The sequence below is a fragment of the Buceros rhinoceros genome, unplaced genomic scaffold, assembly GCF_000710305.1.
Source record: "Buceros rhinoceros silvestris isolate BGI_N320 unplaced genomic scaffold, ASM71030v1 scaffold41094, whole genome shotgun sequence".
Taxonomy (NCBI): Eukaryota; Metazoa; Chordata; class Aves; order Bucerotiformes; family Bucerotidae; genus Buceros; species Buceros rhinoceros.
In genome coordinates, this window is record NW_010407256.1 from 1 (window position 1) to 1,797 (window position 1,797).

General features: G+C 57.8%; 1 protein-coding gene across 1 annotated transcript; it reads left to right on the plus strand.

Annotated features, from left to right (window-relative positions):
- Nucleotides 1-285: 285 nt before the first annotated feature.
- NHEJ1 (nonhomologous end-joining factor 1) lies at nucleotides 286-1,596 on the plus strand (the record flags this gene model as incomplete). The annotated part of the gene is made up of 2 exons (XM_010134401.1): nucleotides 286-471; nucleotides 1,387-1,596. Coding segments are annotated over exons 1-2 (396 nt in total), but the record flags the coding sequence as incomplete, so codon positions are not given.
- Between the last annotated feature and the right edge of the window lie 201 nt (nucleotides 1,597-1,797).

A 1,797-nucleotide genomic window follows, 5' to 3' on the forward strand; every position in this document is an offset into this window, starting at 1 on the left:
GCAGCAAGCCCCGGATAACGCCGGGGGAGCAGCAGTTGCATTGCCAAGCATCTGCCGGTGCGTTTGGGATGCTTATAGTGAGCTGGGGCGGGTACTGCCCTCCTAAGAGCTCCCCAAAATGCCTGCCCCAGCAGAGCTGCGTGCATGTGTGTGACCAGAGCTGGCTGCGAGGTGGGGCTGGCACCACAGAGGGGCTGGCAGGGACCGAGTGTTCCTGTGAGACCAGTCCAGGGACTGGGACTTCCTTGGGAGTGGGAGGCAGAGACCTGATGTGCTCTCTTGCAGATGGAGGGCTCTGAGGAGCTGGAAAGCAGCCTCCTGACACAGCCCTGGTCTTCTGTTTGTCTTGGCGAGTCCACTTTCCTTGCCAAAGCGTGCTTCAGGGATACTGGCTACATCCTGCTGATCTCTGACCTCAGCAGCGTCTGGTGCGAGAATGCAGACGCGGAGGCCGTGGGACAAAGGTCCAAGGTGAGTGTCGGGAAAGTCCAGAGATCTCCTTTTCTCCTTGCAGCAGCTGATGTTCCGGCATAACCTGCTTGGTGACACAATGGCTGTGGGATCTGACAGGGCTTGGGTGCAAACGCCTGGCCTGGGAAGTCACCAGGTGTCTCTGCCCCAGCACTGTCAGCCCAGTTGGCCAAGCACCCTCCTCCTAGGAGAGTGGGCCAGGCTATTTAGCATGCATGGGGCAGGCAGGTGTTCACTGGGGCTGCGTGCTGGGGCCAGCACACTCATTTCACTTGTGGGCTGGATGGGCAGCTGGTTTCCCCAGGACCAGTGTACTAAGGAGGACCTTGAAACAAGGCTTCCTTCCCACCAGTGTCAGAGAAACTCCCGTGCACATTCACAGCCAGGCACAGACTCCCATGGGGTGTCTTGTAAGCACAGTCCCCAAAACACATGGGGCCATGCATTTGTCCCCTCATCCCCATGGCCAGGCCCCCATTTGCCACCCCTCTTTGGCCACATCCCTCCGTCACAGAGTGTCTGTGCTGAGTGGCTGGTGGCAGAAGGGGTGGGCATGTGGTGGTAGCCATCCTCCAGCTCTGGCAGGTGAGCTGAGCTGTGACAGCTCTTGGTCAGCCTGTGACTCTCGTGGTGATGTGTGGGGCAGATGTGCTAGTGAAGATCATTGCACCCTGCCCACCATCTGGACCCTCCTGTGCTGGCAGGGCCAGGAAGCATTCTCAGCTTGGCTGGGCTGAGAGAACCAGTGAGGAATGTCCTATCATGGGGATGGAAGCCGAGACCCAGGGATGGCTTTTTGCAGCACTGGGACATGCAGAAGCAGTTTGGCTCCTTCTGTGCGGGAGTTTCTGTTGCTTTTTTCCTAGTGGTGAGCAACTCAGGACCTTGCTGAACTCTAACCTTGCCTTTCCCCAGGAGCTGAACAAGCGGCTGACTGTCCATGTGTCCTCTTTTCTGCACCGCTTGTGCAACCTGATGTCCCCCGTGCTGGCAGGGAAGCTGGACACTGTCACCTCCTTCTCCTGTCACCGTGCTGCTGGTGGCCTCAGCCTGCATGTGAAGAGTGAGCTCTCAGGACTGCCCTTCTACTGGGACTTCCACTGCTCCCCTGCTCCTGTGGAGATGGTAAGCAAAGCTGCAGAGAGTTTGGGGAGGGGGATGGCTAGCATTCCTAGAATCACAGATTGGTTTGGGTTGGAAGAGGCCTTAAACAGACACCTTCCACTAGACCAGGTTGCTCAAAGCCCCCATCCAGCCTGTCCTTGAACACTCCAGGAATTGAGGATTGTCTCCTAATGCTAGGAGGCTTTTGGGTGGTCTCAGGCC